At 45.5% G+C, this 19,073-nt stretch overlaps 1 protein-coding gene across 2 annotated transcripts in view; it reads right to left on the bottom strand.

Annotated features, from left to right (window-relative positions):
- Positions 1-2,101: 2,101 nt before the first annotated feature.
- LOC146830445 (phospholipase A2 inhibitor and Ly6/PLAUR domain-containing protein-like) overlaps positions 2,102-19,073 on the bottom strand; it is a 226,339-nt gene continuing 209,367 nt past the window's right edge. For both annotated transcript variants that reach the window (XM_085604682.1, XM_085604684.1), the window contains one exon: positions 2,102-2,704. In XM_085604682.1, the coding sequence (XP_085460808.1) occupies positions 2,580-2,704 (125 nt within the window). In that variant the 3' untranslated portion in view covers positions 2,102-2,579. The remainder of the gene's footprint in view (positions 2,705-19,073) is intronic.

The following is a 19,073-nucleotide window of genomic DNA, read 5'->3' as shown; positions in this document are numbered from 1 at the left end:
GCTTTTTGATGTCCTTACTTCCTTCGGGAGGAATTCGGGGTTGATAATTAACTGGTCCAAATCTTGCGTGTATCCTATCTCCGGTGGCCTTCCTCTCTTACCGCCTCGGCTTCCGATTCAAACATCTCAATCCGGCTTTAAATACTTGGGGGTGTACGTTTCGTTGGATCCGGCGGTCCGCTACGAGCAGAATCTCCTGTCTCCCCTCCGGCGTTTGAGGGTGGATACGGCTCGGTGGTGTAAGTTGCCTTTGTTTGTCTCCACTTGGTCGCGCAGCACTGTTTAAAATGATGTCCCTCCCCAGATTTCTTTACGCACTCCAGAACTCCTTCGATATCATTCCGGCGGCCTACTTTAGGGAAGTGGAGAGTTTGCAGAGGAGACTGGTTTGGGACGGTCGGGCGCGTATCGCTTTGGCAAAGCTGACTCTTCCCTGGTATGACGGGGGCATCGCGCTTCCTGACATTAGAAGGTACTATTGGGCCTCCCAGCTGTCTGCCATTAACCATGCTACGTACGCTCCTGGTTCGAGCCCGGCATATGAGATGGATAAATTCCTGCTTCCCGGCGGTAACTATAACAGAGCGCTTTACTCTCGATCTGCCGGGAGGACCCTCACGGGCCCTACTAGGATTGCGGTACGTGTGTGGAAGGCGGCGAATGTAGCTGTGGGCTGGAGTGAGCGTTTAACGTGTGCTACTCCTTTGTTCGCCTCAGAGCGCTTGGGAAGCCTCTGGACAACGAAAGGCTTTGAGCACTGGGATACGATCGGCATTAGCAGAGTGGGGGACCTATGGGTTAAAGGCGCGGTTAAATCCTTCGCGGCGCTTCAGAGTGAGTACGAGCTTAGTGAAAGGGAGTTCTTCTGCTATGCCCAGGTTCGGCACGCCCTACTCTCTGTCTTTGGGGAGGGGACCACGGTCCCTGTTGCTTCGCCTCTCGAGGACCGGATACTCGACGGACACGTGCCCGACAGTACTATCTCTCTGATTTATAAAAAACTAATAAATAATCGGGCTGATCTCTTGGTGCGTCTTTGGGAGGCGTGGACGGGGGATGGGGTTGAGTTGGATGACGAGGACTGGCAGTCTGCGCTGTCATCCCCTAAGGAGGTTGCCATCCCGGCCCGTCTCCGTCTGGTCCAGCTTAAGATTCTCCAGCGTGTCTATGTGACGGGTCCCCGTTTGGTCTCGATGGGGTTTTCTGATGACGGGCTCTGTAAGCGTGGCTGCGGGCTCAGTGCCACCTTTCTCCACATCCTCTGGGAGTGCCGCGAGGTGGCGGAATATTGGCGCCAGGTGCATGATGTTATGAAACGAGTCACTGGGGTCGCTCTGCTGCCGGAGGTGCGCTGATGTGTTCTGAATGTGTGGGAGCCCAATGACTATAATGCGGCCCAGGCTCGGTGGGCGGCCCTTGGGAACATGATTGCAAAGAGAGATATTGCGCAGCTTTGGGGTTCCCAACGGCCTCCCACCGTGTCCGTATGGAAGGAGAACATGGACTGGTGCATGTTCAGGGAGAAGACGGTGTATGTGGCTCGTGGTAAACCGGGGGCATGGGGTAGAATCTGGGGTCAGTGGAATGTGTATCGAGGGACTATCTGTTCTCCCCCCCTGGTGGATGCATCTGAGGTTGCCTTGTCCCCCTGATCCTTGAGGGTTCCTTGCTTAATTTGTTCATCTGTGTATAGGTTTGGTTTTCCCGTGGCCCCCCCTCCCTCTCAGACCCCCTTTTTATTGACCACCCTATGGTGGTCGGGTGTGGAGTTCCTCTGCTGTGGTTAGACGCCCTTTCAATGTTTCTCGCCTTGCTTTTTGGTTTTTTATTTGATTTTTTTTTTTTTTTTTTTTTTTAAAAGGGTGTATCCTGACGTCCCTTATGTGCAGTCTGATCTCCTGTAATTTAGCGGAGCCCCTGTGGGCCAGTCATTGTTTTTGAACTGCTTGAACATCTCTGAATACTAGCGGCCGGCCCAGGAGGTTGTAGGCCCGTGCTTGTACCCTTTTTCTCTGCACAATAAAGCTTTTTTGAAGGAGAAAGAAAAAGAGAAAAAGGAAAAAAAAAAAAAAAAAAAAAACACAGGGAGTTGATATGTAATCGGCATGTATATTTATTGGCAGGATATGCATAGATTAAACCATCATAATTCAGGCGATGTTATTTCAAATGGAGAGAGAACAGTTGAATTCAGCTTCCTCCATGGTTACAAATTAAGTCAGCATTAGTATCCTATCAGAAGGAGCATCTTATCTGATCCCAAGCTAGTATCTTTGGGTGGTTGCAGTGCCAGGGCTTCAGTCGCTCAATGCACCAAGCAGAGTATTCCCTCTTAGGTGCCACAGGCGTCATATATGGCTGAATATAAAGGCCGGTGGTACATAAACAACTTGGAAGGATAAACCGTACTGTGCACATTGATTCCTTATATTGGGTGTCCCTGGTAGGCTGACATGAGATCTTCTGCTTCATTCTTATATTGTTCCTCTTCATGGCAGGTACTGGTAGAGCTTTAGGAATGTTTCTACCGACTATTACTAAGCCGGGGTGGGACTGCATCAGAGATGTGAATAATGACCTCACAACTTCTTGGCAGGTACGCACGATGCTTCGTCAACATAGACTTGAGTCTTCACTTGGTTGAATAATTTACAGTAATCTGGAGTAGCACATCCTTTTAGGCTAAACGGTTTCAAAGTGTCCCCTATGGAAAAAACACACAGACAATAATAAGTCATTATCAATGCTACTACATAAATATGTTCTCCATCTAGGAAAGAAATCATGCCCATCCTGGGCCAAAGTTCCCAAGATCTCAGATTGGTCAATCATATACACCCACTGGTAGTTGTTCTAGGCTCTTGGATTCCAGGCTGAATTGTGACTGTCACAAAAGGTTCATAATTGTCCTTATGGTCGGAATTAAGAGCACTGCATGGAACTAGTACACGGTCGGATTGACTGGTAAGTAATGATTTCAGCTGTACATTGTTAATAATAAATATCAATCACCCACATTATTTTATGGAGATTATCAACGAATCATTGATTTGTTTTTTTTATACTGTTTTTGAAATCTTTGTTTACTTTTTTCTTTTAGACTAAATCTTGGACATGTTGCATTTTAATTCAACTGATTTTCAAAACCCAAGAATGCTCACTGGTTTTTCTGCAAATGTTGTAATGATTTGTACCTCATTCCTGACAGAAACTAAAAACAATTTATTTAATATTTTATATCTTTTTATGTTACCTCACCTTAGTGATTAACTGTAACGCCCTGAACGTCTCAGGATCGTTTAACAGACACGATAATGAGAACGCAACCACTTGTGAAGGTTTAGTTATTTTAATGAAGGCAAAAATAATACAAGGAATAAACAAAGGTTATAGTCACTGGAATCCTCCAGGCTAAGTACGTTACCAGCCCACAGCACGGATGGTCCTAACCGTCCTCTGCATATACGCCGATCCCGGCGTATGCCAACAGAGAGCAGAAATTAAATGGCCGACAATGCCAATCGGTAGGCTGTGAGGGGCACGAAGAGTGTTGGGGAGAATCGAGGAGTCAGGGAAACACCCAGCCGGGGTCTCTACCTGAAGGGAGCAGCCGCTCAACCTCTTCCTCAGACTGCACCGGGACGCGGAGTCACCTCCTGGTGATGCGTCACCGATACCCCAATCACAAGCAAAGAAGACTGAACCGAGAGCAGCCGCTCGATCGATCCTGTGGACTTCCGAGTCTGTAACGCAGCAAACACCTCCTGGTGTGCGTTACAGCTGGCAGTCCCTGTATCTCTGGTTGGGCTGGGAGTTACGACTCCAACCAGCAAAAGCGCCACTGCGCTTTGACTCAGCCGAGTCAAAAAGCGAAGCTCAATGGTTATCCGGTAGAGCTTCTGGGTCCTTCACAGGTGACGATGGGGCAAGACACGGCCCAGGGAGTAACGACTCGACCTACCTCCGTTCTTGCCTTACTGGAGCACCACTCCGGAACACTGCTCTTCACTAAGCAGGTACGTCGGTGTAAACACAATATCCGACAGCGTTGTACCTCCCGGTTCCTCCCTTTATAGGGCGTGTTTTCCTTGAGTTATGTAACAGCTCTCCTGTTTACATAAGGGCGTGTTTTCCTTGAGTTATGTAACAGCTCTCCTGTTTACATAAGGGCGTGTTTTCCTTGAGTTATGTAACAGCTCTCCTGTTTACATAAGGGCGTGTTTTCCTTGAGTTATGTAACAGCTCTCCTGTTTACATAACCTCTCAACCGCTAAGCATCCTGGGAGATGTAGTCCGTTTTCGCTGGTTACCGTTTTCCTCCCCTCGCATGACAGGAATTCTTGACAGTACATCCTCCCTCTCAGCGGCTCCCCACGGGTCCAGCGCTGGCAGGAAAACGCCGATGGAACAAGGAGACCAAGCGCGGAGCATGAACCCCTTCAGCCGGTTCCCATGACTGCTCCTCCGGGCCATAGCCTTTCCACGCAACCAGGTACCACAGCTTCCCCCTGCGCCATTTGGACGCCCATATGCCCGACACTTCATACTCCACCTCCGACTCCACGCATACCGGCCTAGGTGTCCCAGACGGCTTGGAGGGTGCTGGTTTGAGCAATGATACATGAAAGACAGGGTGTATCCGCAATGACTGGGGCAAGCACACCTTCACGTTCACGGGACCCATACACTTGGTAATTCGATAGGGGCCCATGTACTTGGGATGGAACACACTATTCTTTCGAAACCTCATGTTTCTTGTGGATATCCAGACGTAGTCTCCAGTGCGGTACAGTGGCCCGGGCCTTCTCTTCCTGTCTGCCGCAGCCTTGTATCTTCTCTTGGCCTCTATTAGGACAGCCCTTAAGCGCATCAACGTGTCTTTTATGTGTGCCACCCTGTCCACTGTGGCGGGAATCCTGTCCTCTCTGAACGAATGTAGAAATGGCAAGAACCTGGGATGTTGGCCATAGTTGCTATAGAACGGAGATGACTGTGTGGAGCTGTGAGTGGCGTTGTTATAGGCTATCTCTGCAACCCATAGCAAGTCGACCCATTCTTCCCTGCCCTGGTCCACAAAACATCGCAGATACTGTTTGAGCGTTTGGTTCAGGCGCTCGGTTTGGCCGTCCGTTTGAGGGTGGTAGCTGGTGGACAGGGCGGTCTTAACATGCAGCGCAGTGCACCAAGTCTTCCAGAATTGCGCAGTAAACTGCGACCCCCGGTCCGACACGATCACCCCAGGTAATCCATGCAGTCGTACCACATTCTTTAGGAGTAGTGACGCCAATTCCCCGGCCGTAGGGACTCTCTTGCAGGGGATGAAGTGCCCCATTTTTCGTCAAGTAATCCACCACCACCAGTATTGCCGTCATCCCCTGGTCTACCGGTAGGCCCACCACGAAGTCCAGTGATATGCTATCCCATGGTCTATCCGGGGTCGGAAGTGGATGTAAGAGCCCTTGGGTTCGGCCATGGTCGGCCTTCATGGTAGCACACGTAGGACACTCCTGTCCCCACCTCCTGACATCCACTCTCATGGTTGGCCACCAGAAATGCCGTCCCATGCTAGCCACCGTTTTTTCAAAGCCCAAATGACCTGCGCATGGAGAGTCATGGCACCAGATGAATGCTTGTTTCCTTAGCCTAGGCGTGGGTATCAATAGGCACCTGCCCTTCAGGGGTATCCCGTCCTTCAGCTGCCATTCTCTGTGACTGAGGAGCCACCTCCGCCATGCGAATGACCTGATCCCTCTCTTTATTCCCCTCAGGAAAGTATCCGGTTGGATAACCCCCAATTCCATCCTCGGGGAAATGATGGAATGCTCGGTCGCAGGCAATGGTTCCTTAACTGCAGATTGACGGGACAGGGCGTCCGCCTTCCGGTTTTCCGTCCCCGGCCGATATGTGATGCGGAAGTTGAACCCCGCAAAGAAGATCATCCACCGCAGCTGTCTGGGAGAAAGGTGTCTTGTGGCCGTCATGAACTGTAGGTTCCGATGGTCCGTGTACACCGATACCACATGTCTTGCCCCCATCAACCAATGCCTCCATTCGGTGAAGGCGTCCTTGATTGCGAGAAGCTCCTTCTCCGCAATATGGTAGTTGCGTTCGGCGTCGTTGAGTTTGCGGGACATGTACGCAACGGGATGAAGCACCCCTGTGTCGTGGTTGCGTTGGGACAAGATAGCCCCCAGCGCCACATCCGATGCGTCCGCTTCCACCACGTAGGGGAGATCCGGATCGGGGTGAGCCAACACCGGCGCCTTACCAAAGGCGCTTTTCAGGGCCTCAAAGGCTTTGTTCGCTTCAGGGGACCAGACAAACTCCTTGGACTTCCTCAGTAGCTGTGTGATTGGGGCCACCAATCCTGAAAATCCATCTATAAACCGCCTGTAAAAGTTGGCGAAGCCAATGAAACTTTGGACGTCCTTCACGCTTTGGGGCACCGGCCATTCTTTCACCGCCTTGATCTTTCGTTCTGCCATCTCCTGTCCCTCTGGACTCAGCATCACTCCGAGGAATTCCACGGATGTGACATGGAAGTCACACTTGCTGAGTTTACAAAACAGCATGTTTTCCCTCAGCTTTTGGAGCACAGCTTTGACGTGGTGTACGTGCTCCTCCACACTGGACGAATAGATGAGGATGTCGTCGATATATACGACCACGTAGATATCCAACTCCTCTCTGAATACCTCATTCAAAAAGTACTGAAAGGCTGCCGGGGCGTTGCACAGACCGAACGGCATGACGAGGTACTCAAAAAGGACGAATCTGGTCTTAAAGGCGGTCTTCCACTCGTCTCCGTCCCTCATGCGCACCAGATGGTATGCCCCTTTCAAATCCAACTTGGTGTAGATACGAGCTTTCTTGACCTGTTCCAGAAGTACACTGATGAGAGGCAAGGGGTACCGATTCTTTACGGTTATCGCATTCAATGCCCTAAAGTCCACACAGGCTCTCAGCTCCCCATTAGCCTTCGGGATGAAGAAGAGTGGCGAGGCGGCCGGAGACTTGGACGGGCGGATGAATCCTAGCTTGAGGAGTTTATCCAGGTACCCCCGGAGATGCACGTTTTCAGGCTCCGTCAGGGCATACAGCCTGCCGCTGGGAACGCTGGCCCCTGGCACCAGGTCGATCTGGCAGTCAAACTGTCTATGTGGTGGTAGCACTTCCGCCTTCACCTCATCAAATACATCCTCAAAACTGTGATAAGCCTGGGGGAGAGCCACATCTTTTTCTGCCGCTGTAGCCACCGTCTGACTCCCGCTCTCATCTGCGTCAAGGGATTCCGTTCTTATTCCACAATGCAGGATGCAATACGGTGACGTCAGTTCGATGCGATGTGTTGGCCAATCCACAGAGGGGTTGTGTTTCTGTAGCCACGGCAATCCCAATATGACGCCATATTGGGGCGCTCGGATGATGTTAAAATCGATTTGTTCCAAATGGTTCCTCCCACATCTCATCGGAAGGACCCCCGTGTGCTGCCCGATGGGCCCCGTCACCAATCGCCTTCCGTCTACAGCATAGACGTCTTCGGGTACAGCTTTGGGAAGAAGCACTAGCCCTAGCCTGCATGCCTCATTGTGGTCCATAAACATGCCAGTGGCCCCTGAATCCACCATGGCCACAACGGGTATCCACTGGTCATGCACTCCCACGTGCACCGTGAGAAACAGGTGTCGTTGTCCCTTAGTGACCGAGTTGGAAAGTGAAGGGATGGATGAGTGACTCCGAGATGCCCCTTCTTTGGTCTGGGAGTCCTCTAGTTTTCCGCCGGTACGTCCACCACGGCTGTTACCGACCGGTTGGCCCGATAACGTGACGTCTTCGGTTTGGCAGGGCATTCACGTACGTAGTGGCCTTTTTTGCCACAATATAGGCACAATCCTTGTTTACGGCGTGACTCTTTCTCCGTGGCTGTGAGGCTCGCTCGTATTGCGCCGATGTCCATGGGTTCTCCCTTGGATGCGGTGGAAGTTTCAGGACTTCCCACTGTCACATAGGATGGAAGGGATTTTCCTTTTCTCCCATGATTCCCCTTTCTTTCACTTAGCCTATGTTCCAGCCGTAATACCAGGTTGATAAGGCCCTCACATGTCTTGGGTTGTGGGTCAATATGAGCCACGGCGTCCTTGAGCTCATCGCACAGCCCGTGATGGAAGAGCGCCGTCTGTTTAGCAACAGGCCACTTGGTTTCCGCAACCAGCCTTCGGAACGCGTTGAGATACTGCACCAGGTCGTTGGATCCCTGTCTCAACTCAAGCAGTTCACGGTCCGCCGTGTACGAGTCAGCCCTTCTGTCGAAGACCTTCAGGAATTCCTCGCGAAAAGCACCCCAATCACATAAGATGGGGTCGTCCCTGCTCACCAGAGGTACGGCCCATTGTGCCGCGTTTCCAGCCAAATAGGATATAAGGAAAGCCACACGAGCCTGACTCGTGGGGAACGCCCTTGGTTTGCACGATAAATGTAGCGCCACTTGTGTGAGGAATACCTGCACTGTGTTAGGATCCCCACTGTACCTCTCTGGTGTTGCCAAGGGGACGACTACCGGCATTTCCACTACTACCGCAGGGGTCTGGTTCGTGAGGGAGGCGCTGGGCGTGAGCGGGTCCAATTGGATAGCATCCAGTCTGGCTTTTACATCGGCTGTTTCTTGCCTGGAGGCAGCCAATTCAATTTGCACGGTCGCTAAAGCAGCCAGCACATCATCAAGTGTTGCCATGTCTGTTATCGACCGGGAGACAGTTAGTGTTATTAAGGTCGGATATTTTGTAACGCCCTGAACGTCTCAAGATCGTTTAACAGACACGATAATGAGAACGCAACCACTTGTGAAGGTTTAGTTATTTTAATGAAGGCAAAAATAATACAAGGAATAAACAAAGGTTATAGTCACTGGAATCCTCCAGGCTAAGTACGTTACCAGCCCACAGCACGGATGGTCCTAACCGTCCTCTGCATATACGCCGATCCCGGCGTATGCCAACAGAGGGCAGAAATGAAATGGCCGACAATGCCAATCGGTAGGCTGTGAGGGGCACGAAGAGTGTTGGGGAGAATCGGAGAGTCAGGGAAACACCCAGCCGGGGTCTCTACCTGAAGGGAGCAGCCGCTCAACCTCTTCCTCAGACTGCACCGGGACGCGGAGTCACCTCCTGGTGATGCGTCACCGATACCCCAATCACAAGCAAAGAAGACTGAACCGAGAGCAGCCGCTCGATCGATCCTGTGGACTTCCGAGTCTGTAACGCGGCAAACACCTCCTGGTGTGCGTTACAGCTGGCAGTCCCTGTATCTCTGGTCGGGCTGGGAGTTACGACTCCAACCAGCAAAAGCGCCACTGCGCTTTGACTCAGCCGAGTCAAAAAGCGAAGCTCAATGGTTATCCGGTAGAGCTTCCGGGTCCTTCACAGGTGACGATGGGGCAAGACACGGCCCAGGGAGTAACGACTCGACCTACCTCCGTTCTTGCCTTACTGGAGCACCACTCCGGAACACTGCTCTTCACTAAGCAGGTACGTCGGTGTAAACACAATATCCGACAGCGTTGTACCTCCCGGTTCCTCCCTTTATAGGGCGTGTTTTCCTTGAGTTATGTAACAGCTCTCCTGTTTACATAAGGGCGTGTTTTCCTTGAGTTATGTAACAGCTCTCCTGTTTACATAAGGGCGTGTTTTCCTTGAGTTATGTAACAGCTCTCCTGTTTACATAAGGGCGTGTTTTCCTTGAGTTATGTAACAGCTCTCCTGTTTACATAACCTCTCAACCGCTAAGCATCCTGGGAGATGTAGTCCGTTTTCGCTGGTTACCGTTTTCCTCCCCTCGCATGACAGGAATTCTTGACATTAACCCATTAGTGTGAGTTCACAAAAAGATCCATCCTTGTGGTTCATCATACTGTTATTCTCTAGGCTACCAGTGTTGCAAAGTGAGAATAAATATGAACCATCTTTCTTTCTGCGGGTGGGTACAGCAAGAAAAATGCACGCATGCGGTCCCTGTGGCTCCAACATGAAATTTGTTGGAGACTGACTGGACTTTGCACCCTAGAGAAGTTGCACATCCTGACCTACATTTATGGAATTACCTGGGAGAACTCGTCCTCTAAAATAGCTGAGACACACACACGATGACTATGTAGGTGTTGGTTCTTTCCTTGGTATTGCTGCTGGCTGTCCGTTGAGTCTGTGTCCAGTGGTGAATTACAGAACCTGCCATCATGAGTATGTAGCTCGCTGTGCTCACAAGAGTGGACCACTGGTGTTAGGAAAGCTGTATTATCCCCATCCTGATCACCTGCCACATACTATGTACTGTAGCGTCCCATTATTTGGAAAAGTATTGATTTTGTGTGGTGTATTCCCTTGGGATGTACTGCTTGATGGACATCTATTCAGAGCAAAAAAGTAAGAATTGCAGGGTCAGAAAGAATCTTATAGTGTTCCATCTACTTTTGTTATCTTATCATCTCTTTCCCCAACAGGCAGGACAACAAAAAAAAATATGAAAAGCATTTCTCTGGATTTATATTGATTAGGTGGGACTGAGTAGCTCTACAGTCATAGATTGCCCCACTCTGTGTGGCTGCGGATGACTCGGAGAACAACATGGTCCCTCCTTCTACACCTGGCTGTTCCTGCTCACTCCCCCAGTGGGAACATGCCTCGCGGACATCTGTGCATGCTTTGAGCCACATCAAATGCTCCAATAGCCTCCTCAGTCACTGTGGCCCTGAAGCCTTATAGCACTACGTGGGCCTGCTGTACTTGTGTGACTGCTGCCTGTGCCTTCCAACTACATCACATAATGCTGATTGGAGCTGGCAGGTCTAATGTTCCCACTGCCATCACAGATTAATTAATTAATTAATTAATTAATTAATTAATTGTGGGCTTATATAGCGCTAGAATCGACTCCCGGAGGAGTATCTCCACGCTTCGACCACTGGGGAACCCGTCCTGGCTCACCCTGAGAGATGGTCCCTAATGGGTATCTCTAAGGTGCGACCAAGCATCCCCGGCGGTCTGGGGGGGCCGTTGTGAAGATGAGGCAAGCTAATGCCCAGAGTTGCCGAGTGTGGTCCCTGACTGGAGTAGGCACCGAGGCGAGAATTATCGAGCCCGCTGACCCTGGTCCACGACCCTGCCGCGTCGGGAATCGAACCCTGGTCCCGGGCCGTCCTCTGCTTACGGGTCTGCCGCCTCTAACCAGTGAGCCACACCTCTCCTTAGCTGTCCTGCCATGTCCAAGCTGCTGGAGTAGCCCCTTTGGTTTCAGCAGTGTCTTCCACAAGTGAGCCATACAATTCAATGCAAGGGTCTTCTTTGAGGGACACAATTCTTAACATCACTGTGGAGCTGCTCCAATATCAGAACCATGGTGCAACCACGATTTCGCTGGGCCTTGTTGAAGTTAAGCCAATCTCCCTACTATTTGCTTAGGCATTTCTTCAAAAGGCCCTCCCCACTAACTCGGCCCTAGTCTACAGGTTTCCCCCCACACCTTCCAGAGACTATAGGACCTTGGATACTCACACCAATGACTGAATCCCCTGCCCCTGGATGGTATTAAACCCATCCCATTGTTAGTTTCCTTCCTGCTCCTTTTTCATGGGCCATCCCACTGATGAATCAGCCCCAGTCTATAGGTTTTCCCCCATGACTCTCAGAGATTGTTGGACCTGGGACATTCTCACCAATGACTGGATCCCCTGCCAATGGATGGAATTCAACCCAGTCCATTGTTCGTCTACCTCCGGCCTCTTTTTTATGGGCCAACCCACTGGAATATCCGGACCTGAGATAATGCACCTTTATTTGTTGATGCTACTGCACTACTTGTCCTGGCCAGGCCGATTCACACTTTCCTGCAATGGCGACCTGCTGGGCAGCTACACTGTCTAACCCCACCTGAACTACAAAGTGCTTTCTCTCACCTGTCTCACATCCCTGCGCACCTGGGCCATGCCTTCTTTACATCTGTTATTAAACCCGGATCCTAACCCAATATTCTCATATAAATCCTCTCACCAGCTACTTTTCAAAGGTGTAGTGGGGGAGGTGGTAAGAAATCAGCCTCTGCATCACCATCACTGGAAAAAAAACAGACGCCATACTCAAGAAACTTACCTCCTCTAGCTATCTTTCATAGACCTGAAGATAACTGATGGTATGATGACGTCAAGACCATATAGGACAGCATACGTTTTTTTCAAACCCGAGTGGTCATAGTGGACTGGTGGCTAGTCAACACAGAAGAATGATTGGAGCTGGAACTTGACAGCAATCCCTCAAATATGAGTTGACCTTGAAGACTGGTCGCCCCACCTAAATATCTGCTATTATGGAATACCAGAATGTGTTGGATGCAATGAGACCAACACGTTCCTCTTGGATCTTATCACATGCATCACTGGTCTGTCCTTTAGCCCAGCTGGAAATTCAGAGGGCACATAGAATTTGGTCTTATACTACTCACTCCTCTACTGTGTGCTCCAACAGACTTCCTCTGCTGAGAGCCTATTTTCTACTCATGCCCAAACCCTTTTTTATTAAACAGGATGCACATCACAGTGGACTTTTCATCAGAGACCAGCACTAAAAGGAATGTGTTTCTAGCAATTTGCCTGCAGCTTTAAAATAAGATATGAAATATGGCTTTCTTGAACTGTACACCATGTGGATTATTTTGGATCACGGCTCCAGAGATTTCCTTGACTCCACCAAACTGGCCCATTTCCTGGACTGCCTGGCCCTGTATGCCATGGACACACTCTAACACCTATCTTAACAAGAGGATGAGGCTGCACATGTAGGGGAGCTGCACATGCAGGGGAGCTGCAACCCCGCCAGAGCAGTCTACCTGACAAATCACAGAAGATCTCTTCTGAATGTAGCTGTAGCAGAACTAGCTCAGACAGATTTGAGGGACAACTTGTGTTCACATGCTCCCCAGGGTATCTGACCATGGCAGACAATGGCCAGTAGCATGATGAGAAACATGATATGTTTCCCTTCAACTATGAAATGGCTTTATATCCATTCGACCTACTGTTGCCCCTTTCTGGCATGATACTCTCTGCATGGTCTGTTCTACCTGTTATGGCAGACAGTACATTTCCTGATCCCCATGGGACGTTGGTTTGTGGACTTGAGACCTACCAGGGGACCACAATGTTGATGTTAATGTTAATGCTGATGCTCCTGCTTGTAGTAGTATTTGTGGCCATAGTTCTAGTAATGTTGCTATACTTGCTCACATCTCTGTTCTTGCACCTGTTCACCTCCCTTAGGCAGAGCACCCTCCTCTTCTTCCCCGTCTTTCTGAATGGCCTCTATACATCATCTTACATTGACAGTTTCTCATCTGTCTTGTTGGCCTAGAGACACACCCCACTGTAGATCTACTCTCTCACCATCTACTCCCCAGCCCCCCAAACAGTTGCAAAGGCGCTAGCGTGCCAAGCCCCCTTGGCACCTACTGTATCATTTTCTCTCCTCTCTCCCCCAGGCGTAGCACACTGACCATACGTATCTTTTAAGAGTATGACCATCATGAGTACCCCATGCCATCCTATGTCTGCAAGAGGGGTGGCAACACACAAGAAACAGCTACTTAATACGTCCTGAACATACATTTACTACTCATACCCTTTCCACTCTTTTTTTTGCTTTGTCTATTCTGCATCCTATTGGCTCAACCTCCCTGCGGCAAATCCCCCTCATCCTACCTCCTGCTAATGCCCTTAGATTGGGGTTCAGGCTCCCCTTCATCTGCACCACTCCTGTGCACCCACAGCACCCCACAAATAATATGCTCTCCCTCCCTTCTCTCCATGTCCTTGACCCTGCCAAAACAAACTTCCTTCTTCCTACGGTATACTTCACCAAATTCACTCGCTAATGGCCACTACCATAGCCCACCATCCCCTTACTTTCACCACGCTCACAGTTAATGTGCTGCACTCATATTAAATAGGAAAAGATCTTATCTTACCTGATCTCTAAGCACACTGACAATAGCCCTTGGATTGGAAAGTAGTGCTGGATGCCGTTCTGGATGGTAAAGGCCATATCTATCTAAAAACCTTTGAACAGACCCTACTGACCAATTCTTTAGACTTGACCCCTCCAGCGTCTTCAGACCCTTAGGGGTGAGTGGTTCGCGCTTCACAAATACCGGATTTACTGGTCCAATTCTTTCTCCTATGTACTCAGAAGATGCTGTCTCATTGCACATACAGCGATTGGCTTGCAATTGCTCCTAGCGAATTCTATGATCTGTATGGAAAGCTTCAATTTAAAGGTGGTCCTTAATACAACATTCAGAATGATTTAAGGTGGAGTATCAAAACACAACAGTTTTCGATTGAAGGTTACGGATACCCAAAGGTAACACCTTTTGTAACCTGAGAATTCTATTTGAAGGCTCTGGAAATTGGAAACCCCAATTCATTCTTAGGAACCAGCAGCCTAAAAATCAACTGTACTAGATTCAGATTTGCCTCTAAATTATGGTCAAGTCGTATCAGAGATATGTGCGTAATATATATGATAATGAATGTATTTCTGCTGCTATTTATTGTGTGACTGTGCCGATTGCCAACAATTGCATTGACTTTAAAGATTGCCCGCAGTACCTCCGGGTTGATCTGCCACAAATAACTGGATCTACCTTATATTGAGGTACAACCAATGGTGAGCAGTCTAAATATCGAAACTTTAATTTCGACCTACAATAATATCGAGTTTAGAATATCGAAGGGACAGAATCTCGATGTCAAGAATATCTATAGACAGAATATCGACCCTAAGGTAAGTAATATCGATTTCATTTATATCGATGTTAGTAATATCGAAATTAGTAATATCAATATGAAATATATCGATGTTACTAATATCCATGTCACTAATATCTATATTTATAATATTACTATGTGTTTTAATATGTATTTAATATGTATTTGTTAATTATTTTTTGTTAAGTGTTCTACTGGTTTAAAAATATATGTATACAATTTTTATGTGTTAATAATGGTTATTTTAAGTTAATTTTGTGTTTTAGTACTGTAGCGGGTTGTGGGTTTATAGGGGAATAGGGTGGGAAGTAATTTAATTATATGAAAATAATTATAAATTATTAGGAATTATAAAATAATTTTTGCGTTTAAATTCTGTAGCGGGTTGTGGGTTTATAGGGGAATAGGGTGGGAAGTAATTTAATTGTAATTAAGTAATATTTTTATTTATTTATTGGTATTGATAATTATATTATTGTTAATTAAGTATTAATTGGTAATTAATTATTATTAATTGGTAATTATTTTTTATTAAGTGATTAATTGATAATTATGTTAACTGTATTATTTTATTATTTGAGTGTTTTGTGTGTTTATAGGGGAATAGTGTTGGAAGTAATTGAAATCTAATTAAGTAATTATTAAATTTGTTGTTGGGTATTGATAATTAATTAATTGGAGATTAATTAATAATTGGTAAATATTTTAAATTATAATAATTTGGTTATGAAAAATAATTTATTGTTGATTAATAATCAATTGGTAATTAAATATGTTTAAATATTATTTATTGATATTTTAATTAATATACTAATATGTAATTAATAATTGGTAAATAATATATAATAATTAATAATTTGTGTGTACAAATATGTAATTGTTTAATATTTTTTAATTGGTAATTAGTGTTTGCTAATTATTTTTTGGTCTAAAAAATGTAATTGTTCAATATTTTTTAATTGGTAATTAATATTCATTAATTATTATTTATTGGCATTTATTAATAATTTATTTCTAATTAATCATTTATTGGTAGTTAGGTTTTTAATAAATATCTATTGGTATTTGTAAGTAATTTTGAGTTATTTAATAATTAAATTATTTATTATTTTAAAGAATTATTTTATTTATAAGTATGATATTTTTAACTTCTAAGCTATCCAACACTTGCCCTACTGTTGCACTCTCTGGAGTTAGAATAGTAATTTTTACGCCTACGCAATCCAACACTTTCCCTGCTGTTGCACTCTCTGGAGTTGGAATAGTAATTTTTACCCCTACGCTATCCAACACTTTCCCTGCTGTTGCACTCTCTGGAGTTCGAATAGTAATTTTTACCCCTACGCTATCCAACACTTTCCCTGCTGTTGCACTCTCTGGAGTTGGAATAGTAATTTTTACCCCTACGCTATCCAATACTTTCCCTACTGTTGCACTCTCTGGATTTGGAATAGTAATTTTTACCCCTACGCTATCCAACACTTTCCCTGCTGTTGCACTCTCTGGAGTTGGAACAGTAATTTTTACCCCTACGCTATCCAACACTTTCCCTACTGTTGCACTCTCTGGAGTTGGAACAGTAATTTTTACCCCTACGCTATCCAACACTTTCCCTACTGTTGCACTCTCTGGAGTTGGAAAAGTAATTTTTACCCCTACGCTATCCAACACTTTCCTTACTGTTGCACTCTCTGGAGTTGGAATAGTAATTTTTACCCCTACGCTATCCAACACTTTCCCTGCTGTTGCACTGTCTGGAGTTGGAATAGTAATTTTTACCCCTACGCTATCCAACACTTTCCCTACTGTTGCACTCTCGGGAGTTGGAATAGTAATATTTACCCCTACGCTATCCAACACTTTCCTTACTGTTGCACTCTCGGGAGTTGGAATAGTAATTTTTACCCCTACGCTATCCAACACTTTCCCTACTGTTGCACTCTCTGGAGTTAGAATAGTAATTTTTACCCCTACGCAATCCAACACTTTCCCTGCTGTTGCACTCTTTGGAGTTGGAATAGTAATTTTTACCCCTACGCTATTCAACACTTTCCCTACTGTTGCTCTCTCTGGAGTTGGAATAGTAATTTTTACCCCTACGCTATCCAACACTTTCCCTACTGTTGCACTCTCTGGAGTTGGAATAGTAATTTTTACCCCTACGCTATCCAACACTTTCCCTACTGTTGCACTCTCTGGAGTTGGAATAGTAATTTTTACCCCTACGCTATCCAACACTTTCCCTACTGTTCCACTCTCTGGAGTGGGAATAGTAATTTTTACCCTTACGCTATCCAACATTTTCCTTTCTGTTGTTTTTTTTGGAGCTGGAGTAGTAGTTTTATTGTCTCTGCTATTTAATATTTTTTTTATTATTTTAGCTAATGTAGTACATAATTAATTTTAACAATATTAAAATTAAATGTAATAGTTTTAATTTGTTATACATAATTATTTAATTTTTATTTGTTATTGTTTTATGTGTGTAATGTTTTTGCAATTGTTTTACATTTTTAAATAATGTATAATGTATTAAAATAATTATTAAAACATTATTAAGTATATATTTTATATATTATATGTCTATGTTTAATTAATTTTTCATTAAATTATATTTATTAATTATTAATTTTTAACATTGTGGAATATATTTAATTATGTTTATTTTATTTATAAGTATTATTATGTTTATTTAACATATTTTTTATAACCAAAAAAAACCGATATTTTTAAAAACGATATTTTTGACATCTATATTTTATTTTCGATATTTTTGTACTTACCATGTTGTAGATAGGATGTCGATATTCTTGACATCGATATTAGTGTTGCGATATTTGTGTAGGTTGAATTTCTGACCTTCGAAATTTTGTCAGAGAACCACAACCAATAGAGTCTATCTGGGCCAAATCTGAAACCAGTCTGAAAAGATTACTCTTTCTTTATTTGTATCTCTCTTGATAATGCTTTTATTAGCACTTTGCATATTCTCTTAGGTTTAAGTTTGTATTCTGAACAAGGCACCATTAGTGCCACCCTTTCAAAAGCAGAACTGAAATGTAAACTAAGAGGGATCATGCGGGCTGCAGGGAAGGGTGTGAAATTTCTAAGCAAACAGTCTCTGGCAAAGCTATAACTTTATCTGGAGGAGGCATTCAGTTGGATTAGTTTATCACTTTATTTTCCCCTATTTAACGTGAAGCACTATATATTTTATGGTGGCACACCCTAAATTGAGAATCTTGTTTAAGGAGCCTGACCTTGAGAAAGAACTTCATTAGAAAGCACTTTGCATTTTGTTCTGTTGTATACATTTTACAGAATTCCTAGGACACAGTTTTTAAACAAATTCTCCTAAAATTGACCCAAACCAGACCTGCCCTTATTTGTCTTCAATCTTTTCTTACTGTGCCCATATCTAATTTTGTACTTAGTTTTTTAAATACTGTTGTGCGAGTTAGAAAATGTCCTCTCCTAACAGTTTCTTTATCTCATGAATTGGTTGTATGTTTTATTTTTCTATTATTATTTATGTATTTTAGTTTTTGGATGCAATATCTGTACGTATTATATATTCATGGTCTCACGTGTAAACTGAAGATTGATTGATTGATTTGAAATGAGTACACAAGGCTGCGCTTGTGACTGACTCTGTTCAATCATACCTAAGAAGTTTTCAAGGCTGTGCTTTGTAACTCCATGTCATGGTGTGTTATTTGGATTTTACTCAATAAGACTGTAACAATTGGTGGCCTTCTGTCAGTAGGAACTGAACGTTTACCATACAGCAGGTGGCTTACTTAACTTGAGATCTGCAGCACACACGCCTAGGAGGAGCAACGCTGACTGCTGTGGGGTGTGCGTGTAATTCTAAGGAAGGGGTAGCCATATCCCTTAAGCACTTTAGCACCTGAGTGCATCATCTTTAACAGGCTGAAAAGGAGCCTGATGACCTGGATGTAGTACAGGGCAGCAGCAGCTATCTGGATACTGAGATACACACATTCCAAGGGTCAGATTTATCAAACTTTGATGCTGCACAGAGCAGTCCCCCTTGCTTCATGGTACAAGGGTGCCTGCATTGGAAGTAGAATTGTTTTTGTGCATGAGGGGATACCTTTGGAGGTGTTATCTCTTTGTTAGTGTGCTGCAGAATGGTCACAGAGGAAATAAAGAGGGAAAATAAAGATATTTATTCTTATTGTACCTCCAACGGAAAGCTGTACCCTTTTGAGGCATTCCCTGGTTTATCAGACTTAGCAAATCT

The sequence above is a fragment of the Triturus cristatus genome, chromosome 5_1, assembly GCF_964204655.1.
Source record: "Triturus cristatus chromosome 5_1, aTriCri1.1, whole genome shotgun sequence".
NCBI lineage: Eukaryota > Metazoa > Chordata > Amphibia > Caudata > Salamandridae > Triturus > Triturus cristatus.
The sequence above is the reverse complement of the archived record's forward strand: the minus strand, read 5'-3'. Positions and strand labels throughout refer to the sequence as shown.